The 19573-nt window shown below is 31.8% G+C and overlaps 2 protein-coding genes across 6 annotated transcripts; both read right to left on the bottom strand.

The window, feature by feature from the left end:
* Positions 1–5236: 5236 nt before the first annotated feature.
* On the bottom strand, positions 5237–7594 carry LOC102666811 (calmodulin-1). Its single transcript, XM_041013601.1, has 2 exons — positions 7350–7594; positions 5237–5972 (listed from the first exon to the last, which is right to left on the bottom strand). Exons 1-2 carry the CDS (start codon positions 7423–7425, stop codon positions 5599–5601), a joined length of 450 nt encoding a protein of 149 aa, XP_040869535.1. The 5' UTR covers positions 7426–7594; the 3' UTR covers positions 5237–5598.
* A 4946-nt stretch (positions 7595–12540) lies between these two features.
* LOC100813283 (disease resistance protein RPV1) lies at positions 12541–18778 on the bottom strand. Of its 5 annotated transcripts, none has more exons than XM_026127500.2 (8): positions 18503–18772; positions 18276–18354; positions 17152–17671; positions 14978–16067; positions 14579–14881; positions 13361–14429; positions 12981–13267; positions 12541–12867 (listed from the first exon to the last, which is right to left on the bottom strand). In XM_026127500.2, exons 3-8 carry the CDS (start codon positions 17646–17648, stop codon positions 12841–12843), a joined length of 3273 nt encoding a protein of 1090 aa, XP_025983285.1. In that variant the 5' UTR covers positions 17649–17671; positions 18276–18354; positions 18503–18772; the 3' UTR covers positions 12541–12840. The 5 variants fall into 5 exon arrangements, 4 of the variants coding, with proteins under 4 accessions (XP_025983285.1, XP_006605615.1, XP_006605617.1 ...); XR_003266062.2 differs by lacking the exon at positions 12541–12867 and having other exon boundaries at positions 13128–13267; positions 13361–13531; positions 13683–14429; positions 18503–18778; XM_006605552.4 differs by having other exon boundaries at positions 12981–14429; positions 18276–18367; positions 18503–18770.
* Between the last annotated feature and the right edge of the window lie 795 nt (positions 18779–19573).

The following is a 19573-nucleotide window of genomic DNA, read 5'->3' as shown; positions in this document are numbered from 1 at the left end:
ACCATGGATTTAGACACAGTGATTGCCAATCCTATACTACAACAAAGTACATAACACAAACGGAAATTTTAGCAGTAAGACTTAAATTAAATGCATCAGTGAAATGGAAGGGAGAGCGTAAGAAACTTACCTTTCACTGTTGAGTTCAACTTAAAGCTTTCTCACAAATCGTAGCTCAGGAATGGTAACAAAATCACAGTTCACACATTTAACCTGTAATGTAAAACATCAACTACTTCAAAATGAGACTGGATTATAGGCATAGACAAAAAACTTAAACAACACAGTACCACACATAGAAACAAAACATATAGACATATCTACAAACACTTAAAATTATGCTAAAGTACTATTTTTAATGTTGGTGTGAGGTATCTGAATTTTTTTATCTCAATGGTTGGCTAAACATAAAGGTTTAGAGGTGCTTCAACTCGGTCGTTGGAAACATTCACCTTCACACCACATTGAAGGAGGGAGTCAACAATTCCTATGATACTAACACACATCAGTTACCACACAGTAGCAATTATATCTAAAGCACTTAAAAAAATAAAACAATAAGAGGAAGAAGAAGCAAACTGGTGCGAGGTGAGCCAATGTGTGGATAAAATAAAAACAAGAAGCTAAAACTCAGCCATGCGAGGTGAGCCAAACTCAGCCATGATATTGAATACAAAAAGATGCAGAGAAGAAGACAGAGTCACAAAAAAAGATGCAACAAAATACCTGGGTACAGTGGCGAGTTGTCACAGTGGCTATAGTGCAAAGGGAGATATAGTCGCGAAGATGAAGCTTAGACGAAAAAGAAGAGAGCTTGAGAAAAATAGGACTCATGTTCTAATATTTTTAAATGTAGCTTCAACATCAGTTTTCAATACAAAACTGATGTTAACCAAGCAATGTAAACGATAACATCAGTTTTATTGAAAAAACCAATGTTAACTTATCAAACGTTAATATCGGTTTTACAGAAAATCGATGTTAACGTATTATTTACAATTATACCACCGCGTTAATGTAAACATTGATTTTATCAAAAATCGATGTTAACCTAACGATATTAAATCTACATTTTTTAGTAGTGTTTCACACAAAACAAGAAATGTATCATGCACAATCAAATGATAATTAAATGATTAAATGTAAACTTACTTCTATTTTTGCATTCAACTTGCTGGCTATTTAGGGTAGTTGAAGGTCAAATTGTGTAGTAGTTGAAAAAAATTTTAATACAAATTAAGGAAAATTCTTTCTTTATTCGCCAAAAGTTTTTGGCCTACTGGTCCTCGTAGTCATTCAAAATTTGACACTTGTCAAATGCATCTGACAATAGCATTGCTTTAATTCCGTTAAAGACAGATGATATTACTTGCATGGGTCGACTCATTGTATTCGGTTAAAAGTGACAATGCTTACAAAGTTGAGCTGCCCGGTGAGTATAATGTTAGTTCCACCTTCAATGTCTCTGATTTACCTCTTTTTGATGCTAATTTTAGGTCAACTCATAGTTGCATAAAAATGCTAATAACTTTTTGATGAGGACATGACCAAGAGCAAGGGCAAGGATCCACTTGAAGGACTTGGAGGACCTATGACAAGGGCTAGAGCAAGGAAAGCCAAGGAAGCTCTTCAACAAGTGCTGTCCATACTGTTTGAATACAAGCCCAAGTTTCAAGGAGAAAAGTCCAAGGTTGTGAGTTGTATCATGGCCCAAATGGAGGAGGACTAAATGACACCACTTTGTCTCAATTTTTAGAGTGTTTAGTTTGTCTAAATAATGGCCCAATCCTTGTAAAGTTGGCTGACCAAAAATATGTTTTGGGTTAATCAATTAAAAGGGCTTTAGTTAGGTTTAGTTCAAGTTGTAATAAGGGCCCAATTGGCAACCTAGGCATCAGCCTTTTGGGAGACCAAATGGTGGCTGACATGTTGGCTGTTGGGGGTGACTTTTGGTTGCCAGAATTTCAGTTACACTCAGCCATTAAGTTTTTTTTAATTCCCTAGGTTAATGGCATTAAGTTATTTTAATTCTAGGTTAGTGGGTCATTACTAAAATCTGCTGTAAAGCTTCTATATAAGATGAACCATTTTATCAATAAAGACAAGTTGAGTTTTATTCAGAAAACTAGAGTTTATCTCTTTTATCTTAGTGAGAGTGATTCTCCTAAATTCTTGAGTGATTCAAGAACACCCTGGCTGTATCAAAGGACTTTCACAACCTTTGTGTGTTGCCCTCGCTGGAAAGAGTGATTCTTTCCTTCCTTTCATCTTCACCCTTGTTCTTTCAAACCACAATTCCAGAAAATCCACCTCTGCCCAGAAGTATCTCGTGGCCATAACTCCCATTTTACGCACTCAAATTAAGTGATTCTTGAGCCTAAATTGACTTTCAAAACGAGACCTTTCACCTCGTTTTTGAATCACCTCATTTGGAGCCCTGTAGCTTCAGTTATTGCCATTTCTATATTTCTGTCCAGCCACCACTTAACCTACCATCCCATTCATCCATTTTATGCCAAGAACCACCTTATTAAGACCCACGAAATTAGCCACCTTATTTTCCATCCTTTCCTTAATCAATTTCCGCATTTTCCATCAAGGTTTAATCCTAGACGATCCTAAGTCAGCCCTTGTGCCATGTGGGTTCATATCACTTTTCAAACCTCTTATAATTTATTTTTTGAAAAAAAACTGAACGTGAAAGTGAAAAGGAATCCAATCAAGTCAAGACCTGACGTGAATCAATTGGGTTTTTTTCTTTTATATTTTATCTGGCCTAAGATAATTATCTTTAAGAAAATTTAATAATTTAGGTCAGATCCATATTTAGTATTCGCATATGTATGGGTCAGTGTTAGAAACCAAGTTCAGATTCGAAAAGTTGAGTGCATATCAATCATAAAACATAAGATGCTAAATGTCACCTTGGAACAAAAGTCATATGAGATGCTTTTTTTTTACACAAATCATTTGAGATGTTATCCACTTTATTCTCGTTCTTTAGTTTTGTTGGGGGTGTTTTGTCATCATTATAGATATTTTTTCTTTTTCTTTTAGATGAATTCTTTTGACCACCTTCCACCACCCAAGTGCTTTAAGCCCGTGATGGCAGCTTTATTCCATGAGGCCGATACGTAACTACTAAAGAGACCATGTCACCAGTCACATTCACGTCCAAATCCACACCATGTTTGTTCTGTCCTAACATCAGGTTACCGCGATTAAAACAACTAAAGTTTAAGTTTTACACTTAATAATAAAAAAATATCTTTCTTTAGTTTTATAAAACAAAATGATCACATTTTCTTTAAAAAAATATCTTATGTTAGAAAAAAAATCTAATGTATAATTATCTTATTTAAAATATAAATGGTTTTCTTAAAATTTGTTTTAAACATTACTTTTCGTTGGGTCTTTCCCGCTCCACCTAATACTTTTATGTGATGTGGTGACAACAAAAGTTGTGTAACATTCTCAAGCATCGAGTGATTCAAAGAGAGCACACAATGAAAAGGCACTAGCGAATCCGCAGTGAGGGTGCTTGATGCATCACTTGTAAGATGGGACATAACGACAAGTAGCCGTACAATATTTCCTTAGCATTATTTGATGATAGAGATTTGAAAAAAAAAAACAAACTTTTTTTTAATTAAGTTAATTGAAAGAATTGCCAACTTATAGTGACTCAATAACGGCTTGTAGTGATTGTTCAAACTAGAAACGGAGAGAACGGGTATTATTTGCAAATAAAAGGGGTGGAAGCATCGCATATTATTAAAGTATGATTTGTGTTGTGAACAGTTTAGTGGAATGCTTATGAGTAAGGGGCCTTACACGGGATGGATTAGAACTAAACCCATTATCTAATCTGATTAAAATTTTATGGATTGAATTAGATTAGATTAAGTTAGATTTGTGTAATTTTATAGACAAATTCAATCCAAACACTGATCATAAATAAATTCGATCAGACTGCATCAATCTAATTTTGAACATTTAAAAATTATTTTTGATTTTGTAAAAATTAATTTGTTTTTACCTAACGTTTTATAACTATATAATGACCATGTCTTTCAAAGAAACCAACTTGTGACTATATTTTGATTAATAGAATAGTTTTAATGCTAGTATTTTTTTTGCTGAATTTTTAATGCTAATACTATTATCATAAGAAAACACAAAATCATGAAAGAAATAAAAACATCTAAAAAGGAAAAGGAAAAAAATAATGAATGATTTAATTTAATAAATTATGTTTTCAAAATTTAGTGTTTTTATTTAATAATGTAATTTATATGTAAAAAAAAATGTTATGGATCGGGTCATGAGTTCAAATAATAGGACCCGTGACCAATCCATAAATTGAATGAATCTAATCCAATTTGACCCAAACAAAACTAATTGGTTTCGGAGGTTATCCAAATCCATGAACGTTAGAGTCATTGCCGAGAAATCAATACGGTAAAAATCAACAGCTACTTCATAAGGAAGTTTTCAATTGCATTTTAGTTAATAAAATAGTTATAATTATTGTTAAAAAATTTGGTAAAACGCACAATGATTTTTTAAGCCTAACCCTATTGCTGTATAGGTATAATTGGCTAAATCGTACGAAAACACGCGGATGCGAACCATGAAGAGACCTGGGCAAAGTAAACCATGCATGGCCTTGTTGAATTTTAAATAAATTAAACAGTAATTAAAGTTAGAACCCGTCAACCGGTTATGATAGCAAATTTCATTCAACGCATCAGTAATATTATCATTCTATTAGATGTTTGAAATTTAAAACTTGATATCTCTTCTAGACTTTGTAATAAAAACAAATTTGCATGTGATATGAATATTAAGTTACCGTATGACTCAATTATTTTCTCTTCTCCTTGAAAGGAGAAATTGATATTAAATATATTTTCTGAAAAACACATGATAAATTTGGCAACTTGGTATTTTAAAAAAAATGAATTATCTTGATTTTCGAACTTCAACTTTAAAATCACTTTTAAGCAAAAATACAGTGCTTGTTAGTTTAGGTAATAATTCTGTAACCGGATGCCTAGCTTCACATTCGGAAAAGGAAAAAGGAGGCAAGGTCATTAATGATTGTAAAATGTTTGATCATTTAACAATTGATGAGATGAAACCAGTGTAGAGCACAACAAATTCCACAATTTAAACCCAAGCAGATTGCATTGAATTCAAAATGATCATAATAACAATCACATGGCAAAAGATATAAAATATTAACAGCATTAGCCACCCACATTTAAAAAAACACAAATGCATCCAATTGTTCTAGGTTCATAATAATAATAATAATAACCAAAAGAAGATGAAAACGGAGAGTAACAAAGCATGGTGAGACACAGCTACCGAAGCTACTAAAAACAAGGGACAGAGCAAACAAGTAGGATAACTAGGGAGCAGAGAAGTAGTAGCAATTAAAGCAAACAAGAAAAATAGACACTCAACTAACAAAACCTAATAACCCCAAATCAAGATGGACCTAATGGGAATAGAATTCTCATCAAAACTTATCTGCCCTGTCCCTCTTCTCTTTATATGCTTTTCAAATTTAGGTTATGGTTGGAATGGTCCTCACTTGGCCATCATGACTTTGACAAACTCCTCATAGTTGATCTGTCCATCACCGTCAACATCGGCCTCACGGATCATCTCATCCACCTCCTCGTCCGTCAGCTTCTCCCCAAGATTTGTCATGACATGGCGGAGCTCAGCTGCAGAGATGAAACCATTCTGATCCTTGTCAAACACACGGAAAGCCTCCTTAAGCTCCTCCTCTGAGTCGGTGTCTTTCATCTTGCGAGCCATCAGGTTGAGGAACTCTGGGAAATCGATGGTTCCGTTGCCATCAGCATCAACCTCGTTTATCATATCCTGCAGTTCTGCCTCAGTTGGGTTTTGACCAAGTGACCTCATAACAGTCCCAAGTTCCTTGGTAGTAATGCAACCTACAGAATGTTTACAAAATAGTTAAACACAAAAGAAAATGATTCAAACAACCTCACAAGAGAAATGTAGGACAAAGTTATGTTGAAAGCAAAGTTTCAAAAGAATAAGATAATTTGCAGCCAGGGGAGGGGGTATAAGCATGGAAAGTGATGAACATTATCAAGTATCATTGTATCAAAGGTACACCACAAGCTATATATTAGGTAACAGTTTTTCACAATAATGCTTATTTAACATTTCAAGTTATCAAAACAGGAAAACCGTCATGTGAAGATATTGTGAGTATCCATGCGAGTTGGGGTTGACCTATCCACTGAGACACTCACAACAAAAATAGCCACAGAATGTTACAAAGGTTAAAAATCCAGACAAAATGAAATCCATATTCCAAAACCAAAAATCTAAGCACACAAGAATGTCTAGCTATAAGAAACCAAACAATCCAATCCTTCAAAAGAATAAATATGCACATGAAACACAATCATACGCTACTTCGGTTGCCAAATCAAACCCCCATAATCTTAGTACTTTCAAGGGGCAAACTTGCACATTTCTGACTCCACAAATCACAGAAAACTCATTGAAAAGAAAAACAGATCCTCAATTAAATGCACCAAGGAAGAAAAATGTTTTCCCCAACAGTATAAGCAATCAAACACGAGTCCAAAATGCTGATACCACATTCTGGTCAGAGAAAAACACACAAGGGCTTGTCATAAACCAACCCAACAAGATGGCACCAACAGATCCACCACCAAAACACAATCCAACATTCCATTCTCAGACATCACAACAACAAAAATCCCCAAATTATAACACAACAAACTGCCACCCATAAAAAGGGAAAAGGGAACTCTCCCACATTCAGCTTTCTAAATCAGAATCCATAACACCAAATTCCAAATCCACAAAAAAAAAAAAAAAAAATTCTAACTTTTTACACGTGCATCAAACAAGAACAAAAGAAAAATCAAACACCGAATTCGAAATCCAAAAACGCTTAAAGTGCATTCCCAACCAATCCCATGATCCACATACACCCACTCCCCGAATCGTCATCACACACCGCCACATACCAATCACAAACCAACGAGAATCGAAGAAATTTCCACATCAACATCCACAAGGTCAAACAAAAACGAAACCCTAAATCACCCAGAAAAAAATAGTTTCAAGAAAATTCACCACCACCACCACCCCCCCCCCCCCCCCCAAAAAAAAAAAAAACAAAATTAAAATTTTTTGCATGCAAACGAACACGGGACATGCAACAACTACAAACTAATTGCGAAAATCAGATCTAAGAAACACGCGAAAACTAAAACGAGGGTTAGAGAAAGAGAGAAACATAGAGAGAGGGATCTGAAGAGAGAGACCATCGCCGTCCTTGTCGAAGAGGCTGAAGGCCTCCTTGAACTCGGCGATCTGGTCGTCGGTGAGCTGGTCGGCCATTGGAGGAGAGAGAGGGGCGTTTGGGGAGCGAGAAAGTGAGGGAAAATGAAAGGAAACGAAAGGAAAATATGAATGTGGAAAAACAAGAACGAGAGGAATGGGGTATATATAGAGATAAGGAAAATATGAATGTGGAAAACAAGAACGAGAGGAATGTATATATATATATATATATATATATATATATATATATATATATATATATATATCCCTACTACATCCTCTCCCTCGTTGTGGTCTTAAACTTCAAATGCCATCTTAATAAATTATTTTCGTTTTGGTGAAAATAATTTATTTTTTTTAAAGTGTACTAGATAAATTATTTCCTTCATTTATTTTTTATTACAAAAAAGTTTAGGTGAGTTAGTGTATAGATAAATATGGTTGATTTGTGATCTTAGAAGTTTTTTTTAAAGTCTTTTTGTAAATAAATAAAGTTATCATTTGAAGAAAAATTTTGTGAGATTGATAATAAATATTTACATAAATGAAAATAAATTTGGTAACTTACTGATTGTTATACTACTAGTTAAATGTACTGCTTTTTATAGCAACACCAATTCATGATGGAACCAGGACACCTATCTGTGACCGAGCATGGAATCCTAATATTCCAATGAGTCCTCCAAGGTTGGTCCTAAAATCATTGTTCCTTGTTGAGATAATATATACCTTCTGCTTTAATAGAAAGATTCCTTCCTTCCCATTTGTATGCTAGGCCCTTTTTAAATTTATTTTTATCCAACTGGAAAAGGAAAAGATAGAATGTCCTAAACAGTATGCAGCACTATTAGTTAGTAGCATGTGATGTGTGAATTCAAATGATGAAAAAATGTTATTTAAGTAATGTTTTAAAAAATATTAAAAATTATCAAAAAAAAATTATTTATCAAATAATTAAATAATTTTTTTATCATCAAAAAAATAAAAAATAATTAAAATATCTTTTCTAACATAATCTATATCATCAAGTTCAGCACCTTACCCTCCTAGAATCTCAGGAGGGCCGCCTATGACTCCAGGCGCCGGTGGTGTGGACGTGACGACTCCAATTTTAGATAAGTTTGTTTTGTCAATCTATGAAAGACAAATTTATTATGTACATTTTCTTGTTTTGCATGGCTGATCTATTCGATTACATCATCAAATTGAAACTTCGTGATATTCTCTTCATCTATGATAAGTAACTTGTAAAGCTTGGTCCATGAAATGAAGGAGGACTGGTGTGGTAGGCTTACCATGGCCAGTGTTTGTGTGTGTGTCTTAATTGATTTACTTTCTTAATTACTATTATTCAACACTAATGTTGCATTTAATACAAAGATGATTATTGCTCTGCTCATAATATTTTGTTTGCCTCTTGTTTGTCTCCTCATGCATCTAATTTTGTCTCATGTGTCTATCATGCAGACAACCCCGTAAGGATAAGTGTTGACATTTCCATTTTTGTACCAAGCATAATCCTGGATCTCTATTACTTGTCCTAATTTGATTTGATTGGGTTGCATCATCAGAAAATATTTAAAATGTATTTTTCTTACATTAGTTTGGCAATTTGGCGGTTTAATTTTGTAGATGGGGACAATGAAGGGCCATGGTTTATGCCAGATATATTAGTCAATGTACAAAAGGGCGGAGAGGAATCTGTTGGAGTTATAAGAGAGCTACTTCCGATATGGTCTACTAGCTTGCACGTTATTTTTTCATCAATTTTATTTATTTTTTATCTCGATCATACAAGGTGTTGGAAAAACTATCTAAATTGTGATCATTCTTAGATAGAGAAAATATATTGAAAGGTTCACATAGTGAATAATTATGCATAAAAGAAAACATGTTCAAGTCTCACATGATTAAAGATAGTGTCGAGATAAATTATAAAAATAAAAAATAATTTTCACCTTATAATCGATTAGACATGGCAATGAGGCGGGGCGGATACGGGTATTGTCTTCTCAATCCCTTATCTGGACTCCCCAACATATCAACATACTCTCCTATACCCGACGGGTTTAAGTTTATTATCTCATCCCTGTCCCCATCGGGTATCGGATATCCCCAACCCCGTCCCATACACGATTTAAATTAAAAAATATTTTCTTTTGTAAAACAATATTAAAAATTTGATTTTAGAAAAATTAAATAGATTGTTAAACATTTATTTTTAACTACTTATATATCAATAAATTTATTAAATTATATAAAAAATCTAAAATTTTATATAAAAATTAACTAATAATAAAAATTTTATATAAAAATTAACTAGTTAAGAAAATAATATTAAATTATATAAAAATTCTAAAATAAAATTAACTAATAATAAAAATTTTATACCTTTTGATTAAATTATACAAAAATTCTAAAGATTTTAAGTGGCGGAACGAGTTCGATTTCGGGGTCGGGATAGGTCCAGTAATCACATACCCTTACCCGTACTCGACTTTTGGTTATCGGGGAAAATCCGAACCCATATCCGGTCAACTCAGATATTACCCGTCAAAGTCGAGACAGATTCAGGTGGGTACCCAGGGTACGGGTTTTCTTGTCATGTCTATAGCCGATTTTGTAAGATTGAGTTAGACTCATAACTAACGTTTTAACATGGTATCAAAGTCTATCATAGATAGATCCCTTTGTGTGTCTTGCTTTGAGTAGGTCCTCTTGAGAAAATCTCCAAGTTGATAGATATGCCAAACTATTTGTTTAGTTATTTTGGAAGAATTAGTTCAACCATGATAGGCTTGTGTAGAGAAATTATTATCTTTGTCCTTAAATATAAAACTTTTTTTTTTATAAACCTAAATATAAAACTCTTTTTTCAAATTTATTTGTTTGTTTTATAAGACTCTTTTTATGTTTTCTCTTACATTATTTTTTTGGCTTAAAAACATTTTTAGTCCCTCCAACCTAGCATTTTTTTTTGTTTTTTTACTAACAAAATTATTTTCTTGTTTTTAGTTTTTGCAAATTATATTTGTTTTGCTTTTAGTACTTAAGACACTTTAGATAACACTTTGAACAGTGAAAAATAATTTAAAGTGTTATCTAAAGTGTTTTAAGGACTAGAAACAAAATAAAATAATTTGTAAAGACTAAAAACAAAAAAATGTTAAATTGCAGGGACTAAAAATATATTTAAGTCTTTTTTATATCAATATACACTTAATTACTTTACAATAAATTAATAAGATAAATTTATTTTCTCTTATAAGGATTTAAGAAGATGATTAACAATAATTTTAAGGGTAATTTCTGTAAAATAATACTAATTGTTAAAAAAATTTAATGCTACTAACTAAATTAATCAATTTTTATAAAAGATGTGAATTAGTTAAAAGAGTTTTATATTTAGGGACAAAAGTAGTATTTAATAGGCTTAATTATCAATTTGGTCCCTAAATTATTTAAATATTTTTTAATTTGATCCCTAAATTTTTAAAATTTTCAATTTGGTTCTTCAATTTTTAAAATTGCATCAATTTAATCTTTTCCACCAAATTGGATTGACATTGTTATGATTGTGAATTCCAGCAGTTTTTTTTTACAAATATTGATGATTTTTAACTGTCACTATATTTATTATTATTTTAATTTTTAAATTTGTTGGTGATTTTTGCAAATGCATTAAATTCTAGGGACTAAAAATATAATTAAGCTTATTTATATAAGGCAAGTATATGAAAAATTAAAAATTGTAACTTGTTACAAACATGTCAAAATTTTAAGGCTTGATCACCACAAATTGTCTTAGGACTTTGGTAACTCTTTTTAGGCAAATTTATACCCTGTCTCATAATATAATATTTTCTAGATTTAAATATGTTTTTGATTCTTGATAAGTACTTGATTTTTTGTGTTTGCTTCTTAATAAATTTTTGTTTAGTATTGAGTCTCTAATAAAATAATATTTTTGTTTTTTTATCTTTAATATTTTGTTTTAGTCTCCGATACTTTAGTGAATTTTATATTTACTCCTTAATAAATAATTGAATTTTTTTTTAGTCCTAACCAATAACAAATAGAATTTTTTTATTAGAAACTAAATACAAAATTCACTAATTCATCATCGACTAAAAATAAGTGTCAATGACCAAAAATAAAATTATTGTTTTATTAAGAATTCAACGTAAAACAAAAATTTATTAGGAAGCAGGCATAAAAATTGAATATTTATTAGAGATAAAAAAACATATTTAAACCTATTTTTTTATTAATTTTTAAAAATTTTAATTTGGTTCTTCAATTTTTAAAATTGCATCAATTTAATCTTTTCCACCGAATTGGATTGACATTGTTAGGATTATGAATTCCAGCAGTTTTCTTTTACAAATATTGATGATTTTTAATTGTCACTATATTTATTATTATTTTAATTCTCAAATTTGTTGGTGATTTTTGCAAATGCATTAAATTTTAGGGACTAAAAATATAATTAAGCTTATTTATATAAGGCAAATATATGAAAAATTAAAAATTGTAACTTGCTACAAACATGTCAAAATTTTAAGGCTTGATCACCACAAATTTTGTCTTAGGACTTTGGTAACTCTTTTTAGACAAGTTTATACCCTGTCTCATAATATAATATTTTCTAGGTTTATATATGTTTTTTATTCTTGATAAGTACTTGATTTTTTGTGTTTGCTTCCTAATAAATTTCTGTTTTGCATTGAGTCTCTAATAAAATAATATTTTTGTTTTTTTATCTTTGATATTTTGTTTTAGTCTTCGATACTTTAGTGAATTTTATATTTACTCCTTAATAAATTATTGAATTTTGTTTTAGTCCTGACCAATAACAAATAGAAAATTTTTATTAGAAATCAAATACAAAATTCACTAATTCATCATGGACTAAAAATAAGTGTTAATGACCAAAAATAAAATTATTATTTTATTAAGAATTCAACGTAAAAACAAAAATTTATTAGGAAGCAGGCATAAAAATTGAATATTTATTAGAGATAAAAAAAAACATATTTAAACCTATTTTCTATTAATTTAAGGCTTAATATAGATTTTGTAATAACTAATATGAAAGAAATGTAGCAGCAAAATTTGCAGCTAGTTGCACCATCATGATGTAAAGAACTACCATGAAATAACACAAAACTCAAAATTAATTCCAACAATTGGATAGCTAAAATAGTAGAAGTCCCAAGCTACATACGTGACTGAACTTTAACATCTAACTATGGAATTAACAATACATTACCAATAACAACTTGTCATAACTTATGTATCTCCATACTGTGGAGTAGATACCACAATATGGACCCTTTTTATTTTTGAATGAAGTGACCAAACAATTAGATATGACTTACGAGTGCTGCTTTGACTCTCCCAGCAAAGTAGTGCTCATTTCCCATCAATATTCTCATGAGTTTTTCAAAAGAAAACTTGCTCAACATGTAATTACAGCACAATGTTATGCATGATTTTCTGAAACCAAGAGAAATTCCAACTGATAATTTCTATATTTAATGGACTAATTTGATTTAGGAAAATAACATAAGTAAGGATCCTACAATCAAGGAGTGGTTGAAGTTTCATACCGATGAAGTAATGGCAGGAAGATTATCACATGCAGTTCTCCTCCTCTTGGTTCTGAAAAGTTGTTCACAGTTTTCTTCATTTTCATTATTGCAGCTTTCAACTCCAACTTCTTTTGCTCTTGGTTCTGACTCATTGTCAAAAATTTCGTTGCTGCTACTACTCACCAGCTTAAACCCGGATTCTGTCCCATATACTGGAAAGACCCCACATCCTTTTATGGTGTCTTTATTACCATTAATGTCAGCAAATATAAATGTCATGTTACTGAAAGGATCATACACTTCACCTGTTCCACAAAATTTGCTGGCATTATGATACCAAAATAACACATGATCTGAAATTAAATTTTCGCAGCCTATAAACCTGCGACGGTCACTACCTATCAATATGTCATCTCGATGGATAGAACAAGAAAACTGATGATCTGACACTGGACCCTTAGAAAGAATGATGACAGAAACATAACCCCGCAATTGAGACTTAGGAAGAGACGGAATAGTTATCGAACTCTCTGCTGTACGAAACCTACACAAGTCGGTGACATGGTCTCCTAGCGGGAAGATGAAATACCCATCATCAAAATACGCAGGATTGTAAAGATATTGTTGATGTATGTAGGGTATGCGGCTTTGTAACATGTGTTGTAACACTAGATCTTGTGTGATGTCTGTCTCCAGAGAAATACAGTTAAAGGCACTCACCTCTTTAACCGATGGTGGAAGCTCCGGCAGAGACACGAGTTTACAACAATCATTTAAATAAAGCTCGCTCAGGGATGGTGGAAGCTCCTGCAGAGACACCAATTTCCTACAATCATTTAACCAAAGCACTTTCAGCATTGAAAGGATTTTGATGCTTGCAGGCAAAAGCTCAATATTAGTTCCACATAGGTCTAACTCTTTTAAAGATAATAAGTGACCAATTGATGTTGGCAATGCAAATATAGCAGTGTCAGGTAACTCCAATACTGTCAATTTCTCTGATGTCACCGATAATTCCTTGAGAGATGAACAACCGATGAGTGTCAGTACACGGAGAGATTTTATATGAACACTAAGGCTTTCAATCTCTCTACAGCCACTTAAATACAAATATGTAAGCTTCAGGAGAAATAACATTGACGACAATAATGCACGTATAGCAGTCTGAGATAAGTCCAAATGTGTCATTTCCTCTGATGTCACTGAAAATTCCTTGAGAGATGAACAACCTCTGAGTCTCAGTACATTGAGAGATTTTGAATGAACATTAAGGCTTTCAATTTCTTTGCAGCCACTTAAAATCAAATATCTAAGCTTGGGGAGAGATAAGATGGATGGATGGAGCTGATGCAAGCTTTCACAACCAAAAAGAGACACTTTTTCAAGATTTTCTGCCATTGATAAGTCCGGGATCTCAATCAAGTCTCGGGAGTCATCAAGGTCAATTGTCTTCAAATTCAAAAGATTCTATAACATGAAAGATGCATCAATCACATTGTTCAGAAATTATTATGTTCATAATCGTGAGCTTCTCTAGAACTTTTACTAGATGGTACTCTGTCTCGTACCTTTGACAAGTTAAAAGAAAAATGTAATATGCATAACCAAATTCATACCTGAACCCCATCCCAAAGCTTTTTAACCTTGCTACGAAGCATGCGAAGCTCTACAAGTTGTTCAGCACAAAAGCTAGATGGCAAAGACTCAACATGGAATTCATCCCAACGAAGGTACCTCAATTTAGAAGATAATGATTCGAGACCATTTGGAAAGTACACATGAAATCGATTTGTCCGGCACGAATCATGAATTATAAGAAATCTCAAGTTAATCATCTCTGCGAAGGAATTAGAGCTCAAATTTAGATCCCCGGTTAATTTACACAAATCTAAACTTATGCCTTCAACAACATCGGTTCCCTGACAAAAAATATAGAAAATAGAATAATAATTAACATGAATATCATTCATAGAGGATATACATATTGTCAAAAAGAAATTGAATCTACCACTCACTCTTTTATATTTCAATACTTCTTGAACTTCCTCAGGTTTCCATAACCGACTTCGTTTTCCAGGGCTTTTGATGGATTGATGACGAACAATTTCTCTACCCATTTGTTGTATCAAGCCATGCATTTCTATCTTATTGAAATTGGATATTGTTATGAAAGCTTTATCCAAAAGGACTTCTATATCTGATACTGCAAAGAATTCACAAGCTTCCATAAGACTTGTTACCCATTCTTTGTCTTCTCCATTGAAGAAGCATGCAATGTCCAAAAAGATGTCCTGTTGAGAATCATCTAAGGCATCATAACTTAATTTTAATACATCATGAACTTCCGTATTTGGGATCTTTTGGAGTTTTCTCAATTCACTTTCCCATGTTTCTTTACTTCTCCGACGAAAACCTGCACCCAAAACTTTTAAAGCCAAAGGAATCCCTTTGCAATATGAAATTGCACGACTTGATAGATCTTCATATCCATGTGTAGGTTGTTTTTCTTCAAAAACAGTCAAACAGAAAAGCTGAAGAGAGTTATGAAAACTCAATTCCTTGACCTCATATACTTCATCAACTTGTCTAAATATTTGCTTATTTCTAGTTGTAACAATGACTCTACTTCCTTGTCCTAACAAATCATAATCTTTAATTAGATATTCTAACTGCTCTGAGGTAGCAACATCATCCAAAACAATGAGAACTTTTTTACATCCAAGCCTACGCATGACAAATTGGGACACTAAAAAGGGTGCATCAAAACAATGATTTTCATTCTCTAACAACTCAGAAAAAAGTTTCTGACTTAGAGCTTCTAATCCATGCCTTTTTGCATTTTCCCTTACATTTACAAGGAAGCAATCAGCCTCAAACTCATGAGACAGTTTGGCATAGAAAGCACTAGCAAGAGTAGTCTTTCCTATGCCACCCATGCCCCATATTCCAAGGGTTATAACTTCACTTGACCCAATCTTTAGTAATGATTCTACTTTTTCATAATTGTCCTCAATTCCAACCAGTCCTTTAAGTTGGTTTGGATATCTAGGAGTCAATTTTCTTAATACATCTCCAACAATGTCCTTAAGAAGTTCAGATTCAGTCCTAAAATAAGAACAAAGAAATAAACGATTTGTTATACATGAATACAAATGATTATACATAATCTATGCTCAATAAGGTAGTGTTGTGAACGACGGATCCAAAAAATTTCTTTAGTGGGACCAAAAAATAAATTCTATAATATTTTCATAGATGAAATACATTATGAGCTTTTAAAAAATACATCTTCTTATAAAAAAATTAAAAGGATAAAATTAGTATTAATTCATTTATTTTATAACTTTTTATGTTCCTTTTTTTTAAAAAAATTATCTTGTAACAACAATTCCTATTTTTTTATGAGTGCATAAAAATATATTTATTTAATTGGGGAATGAAAATCCAATGATTAAGAGAAGATAATCAATGTCTCTGTTTTTTTTTTTCTCTTTCTACTCAACGAACTTAAGAAAACTAACGTGAAAGTTGTTACACAACCAAATATGCTCACATGCATGTAACAGGATTAGAAGTTAGCAAGCACACATAGAAGACAATTAATGGAAAGGATAAAAGTTTCGAAATTTATAAGAGAAGTCAAGGTGTAATGGAGATATCAATGTTTATTTCTTTAAAGAAAAAATAGATTTGCAATATTTTTCAAAAGTAAATTTCATAGCAGAGGAGTAAACTGCAATAAATAATCATTGCTTGTCTGTACATATTACATCACACAATTAGACACACTCATGGACAAATAAACTTCACTCCAAAAGCAGCAATTGCATGGATGACAACTATATCTGCCACTATTCACTTTTATATATAATTTGATACCTTATTTATGTCATAAATTTTATCATCCTTATATTTCTGTTGGATTTAGAATCAAATTTCACAACCTCAATTTAAAATAATACCCGCTTTGGATACTAGTTAATATGTTGAAATTCAGCTTGAATCTTTGGGGTACTACATGAATTCGATCCTTATTGAAAATAATTCTTGACTAGGCTTTGTTTATCTCCTAACCGAACTCTCAAGAGTCTTTTTCTCCTGATGAGCCAAAGAGTTAAGACAAAAAAAATGATATATTTCTTTTTTTTTCTTTCAGAAAATTTAGTCACTCTCAATTCAGTTTACTTACCTATTTCTAGAGTCCCACCCAGCTAAATTGGCTACTTCGGTAAGAGTAGCTTTCCATTTGTTGCACTTGGCTTCTCCTTCATGTTTTGCAAACGCTTTCTCATAGCTTCCATTCTGCTTTCTCACATGGGAAGGATCTATGTTGTGAAACACTGGTATCACAATTTGTCCTTGCTTTTTCTTGCATTCTAGAATCTTGCTGAGTTCTTCCAAGCACCATTTTGAGGAAGCATAGTTCTCTGAGAGGATGACAATAGATACATGAGAATCTTCAATTGCTTTGATTAGTGCTGGTGAGATTTCATCTCCCTTTTCAAGTTGGTAATCTATGTAGGTTTCGACTTTCTTTTGCTTCAAAGCTTCATGAAGATGACTTGTGAAATTCATGCGTGTGTCCTCACCTCGAAAGCTTAGAAAAACATCATATTTTTTAGAAGACACCATAAGAGAAGAGCTAGAGGAAGAACCAACAACACTGATGATTTGTTGTTCAACCATATTATGAATTCCTAGTACTGCACCTGCAATAATACACTTGATGAAATAAAAAAATAAAAAAATACATTTTAATGTGTTCTGGACATTTGTCGTAAATATTATTAGTTAGACTTCATATATCTTTCTAATATGGGATCAAACAGTTTCAAACTTCAAAGTTCATATTGTTTCTCACTTAACAAAAGAACAAACATATGTTTGCCAAATTGCCAGTCTGATTTTGAGGTGTTTTCTAGTGTTCCTTGAAGATTTCTTTTGCCTTTATTAGTGGCTTGCTTTTGACATGGAAAAGCTAATATTAAACTATTAAATATAAAAAAAGCCTAATAACATGAATAATCAATCTAAACTTGAAATTCAGATAAATATTTATTTGGCAAGAACTTCTTTGACATTTAACATACAGTTGACTATCTGGCATCTACCGTTGATTGAAAATTATGCAGTGTAGTATGATCAAGAGATTGAAGCTGTTCAACAGACAGATTGTTTAGAAAATACTCTCAACTTTAAATACAAACAGGTATTGATTAGCAGAAAATGTAATATGGTTTGAGTTATTGACAGATGAATCTTATGTTTCAGCTTCTTTATAAATCAAGTGGTGTCTGAATTTCATTTGTATACCTGAAAACAAAGAGTACTCCTCAAACAGAGAACACACTTAGAATTCACTCCAATTTATATACTGCTTATATTGACTAGCCTGGAAATAAAACCTGAAAGGTGTTATAAGTTATAAACAATGTGTGCTTGATTTCCATAAACAACAAGAAATCAAATTGGACATATATCATTTCATCTTCAATTATTTCCATCCAGAAGTAAAATTGACAATAGAGAGAAAAACTTACCACAAACCCAATCCAACTTCTTGCAACCGAGACAAATACAAAGATTCTTTACTTCAACACGAGCTTCTCAGGTTCAACAGAGAAAAACTAGACAACAATTTTACAGTGCACGGAAATATGAGATCAAAACGTTTCCACTCTTTTTTAAGTGTGAAAGAAAAATTAGACAAGAGATGCAAATATCAAAACGTCATGTGCGTTTATCTATGATGCAGAGTCTTCACCTGCCTTCTTAGCAGGTTCCTAGTGGATCCCACACCCTGTGTAAAACCTTTCATGTCTTTTGACTTTTTCATCAGGCAGAGTATTAGAGCATATAGGAATTTTTGAGTTTAAGAATTCTTGTTCACCTTATTTATTATTATTATTGCTCAAGAGTTCTCCTTGGAGGTCGATTCCTAATGAATTTTTATTTTTCTATTTTTTTATTTATTGGATGTGTTTGTTTAAATTATCATTACTTAAAATCAATAATTTTATGTTTTTTTAAGAAGCAAATTATATCTGCTTATTAAAAAACAACTTTTAAAAAATATTTATTTTAAAGTTATTTTTCTAATTATAAACAAACTCACCCAATATTTTGGTGTTTCTTAATCTCAAGGAGAAGAAATTAAGGGTGAACCAAGAGTGTTCTAGAGAATACTTATTATAGCCACTAGTGATTGGGTAAAAACTTATTTTTAATTAGTTTGTGATTAGTGAAATCCTTTATAGATTTGATAGATAGCTAACCCTCTCAAGAGTTTAAGTAAATCAATATAAATATTGTGTTTCGAATTCATAATAGCGATGTTTAATCATAAACAATTTATTTTACTGCATAAACTCAAGGTAGGGAATGGAATAAAAGATGCTTTATTTTCAACTAAATTATATTTTAGAAATTTGACTTTTAGGAATATAATTGATGATTAAAAGAAGATAGAAGATAGAAGATATTTGATTATTAATTAATCTTCATAGAAAAAACATTAAATTCCTTAAAAAAATTCATTCTCATGTTTGGTTCAACAAAAATATTAAAAATTATATTAAAAAATACATACAATCTTAAACATTTAAGAACTA

The sequence above is a fragment of the Glycine max genome, chromosome 20 (genome assembly GCF_000004515.6).
Source record: "Glycine max cultivar Williams 82 chromosome 20, Glycine_max_v4.0, whole genome shotgun sequence".
NCBI lineage: Eukaryota > Viridiplantae > Streptophyta > Magnoliopsida > Fabales > Fabaceae > Glycine > Glycine max.
Note: the sequence above shows the minus strand (reverse complement) of the source record. Positions and strands in the feature narration are given on the sequence as shown.